At 41.3% G+C, this 1,736-nt stretch overlaps 1 protein-coding gene across 1 annotated transcript in view; it reads right to left on the reverse strand.

Annotated features, from left to right (window-relative positions):
* The window catches only part of ARAP2 (ArfGAP with RhoGAP domain, ankyrin repeat and PH domain 2), a 333,696-nt gene that overhangs the window by 209,196 nt on the left and 122,764 nt on the right, over positions 1-1,736 (reverse strand). The window contains 1 exon segment of the mRNA XM_007955550.2: positions 86-264. Coding sequence (XP_007953741.2) covers positions 86-264 — 179 coding nt within the window.

Raw genomic sequence — 1,736 nt, forward strand, 5'->3', positions numbered from 1 at the left:
AAGAAAAACAATACAAATTCTAAGAAAGAACAGCTACTAACATAATCAAGAAACAGCAACTTGCAATTATGGTAACATAGCTCACCTGTTCATTTTTGCAAAGCCACACACTGTTTCCACGTAACACAGTAAAAATTTTGGCTTTATAGCCTCTCAGTTCAAGATATCCACATTTCTCAGGAACAACAACTGCTTGAGACTGGGAGGTAAGAGACTGCGATTTCAGTGCACTTAATAGTACGCTGATCCAATCATTTCTTTCCTCTGAAAATAAAAACAGGAGAAAATGCATAAATCCATATTTATATAAGTTTACAGACACAGAAATATAAGCAAGTATCTGCAACAAAAAATTCACAGATTGTTTCCCACACCAATAAATTGAACTGTGATTGTAAGCAGAGACCAATGGCCTAGTCTGTAAGGGGAAGAGTTAACACTGCTCAGCTGCCCTGAAGCCAGTACCCTCAGCTTCAACTGGGAACTGATTCCAAACATAAAATCGCAGGCCTGGGGAATCAGAAGCTCTGGGTTAAGATCCCCTAGGGATTTGTATGCATGTTAATGTTTGAGATCTTTAAGATTATTTATGAAATGGATTTTCTCTCTTAACAGAAGAAAGTGACACTGCTCCCCATCAATTAACAAATTATACTTGGTAAGGCAGTTACTCAAATACTCCAAAGAGCTTACTTTCAAGTCTACGGTTACTTGGCACCAAGACTTAAATTGTATGTTTCATATTCACTCACCTGTTCCTTTCTCACCACACTCACTAACAATAGCATGCCATCTGGTAAAACTGGGTTCTCTCCCTCATTCCACAAGCATAAAGTGACCTTCACCTATGTACAACAGACTGTGTTGTGGGAATAAGAATTTGATTTGGTCCCCAAAGAGCAATCAATGCTGTAAGTCAAATTAGATTTGAACATACAATGGAACACGTTGTTGTTGTTGTTATGTGCCCTCGAGTTGGACCGAACTCATAGCAACCCCTCCTGGGGTTTCCGAGGCAGCATCACTACAGAAGTAGGATTGCCCAACCTTCCTTCTGAGGAGTGGCTGGTGGGTTTGAACCGCCAGCCTTCTGGTTAGCAGTCAAATGCCTTAGACACTGTGCAACCAGAGCTCCTAAGTGATCATTAGGACAATCAAATGTGTTAACTTTCAGACAATTCTCTTGATACTATCATAAAAGGGACTATTCCCTGGAGAAGGATATAATGCTTAGTAAAGTGGAAGGACAGAAAAAAAGGAAAAGGTCCTCAGGAAGATGGACTGACAGTGTCTACAACAATGGGCCCAGATGTAGCAAGCACTGTGAGCCTGGCACAGGACCGGGCAGTGTTCTGTTCTGTTGTACATAGGGTCACTGTGAGTCAAAAGCACCTAACAACAACATGTTACATATTAAGGATCTCTGGTGGTCCAGTGCCTAAGGAATATGACTGCTAACCAGAAGGCTGGCAGTTCAAACTCACCAGCCACTCCATGGAAGGAAGACAAAGCAATCTACTTCTATAAAGATATACTGCCTTGGAAACCCAATGGGGGTCATTCTGAGTCAGAATCAACTCGATGGCAATGGGTAGTGGGATCTGGGGTAGTGGGTACTCAAAAGACAAAACTGGAGTTTGGAAGTGAGAAACAGGATACTAAGCAGAGGAAAATACAACAAAGGCAGGAAGAACTAACATATGTTCAGGGACTAACTTAACTTGTAGGTATGCATA

The sequence above is a fragment of the Orycteropus afer genome, unplaced genomic scaffold, assembly GCF_000298275.1.
Source record: "Orycteropus afer afer isolate SDZICR_OR568_19922 unplaced genomic scaffold, OryAfe1.0 scaffold00509, whole genome shotgun sequence".
Taxonomy (NCBI): Eukaryota; Metazoa; Chordata; class Mammalia; order Tubulidentata; family Orycteropodidae; genus Orycteropus; species Orycteropus afer.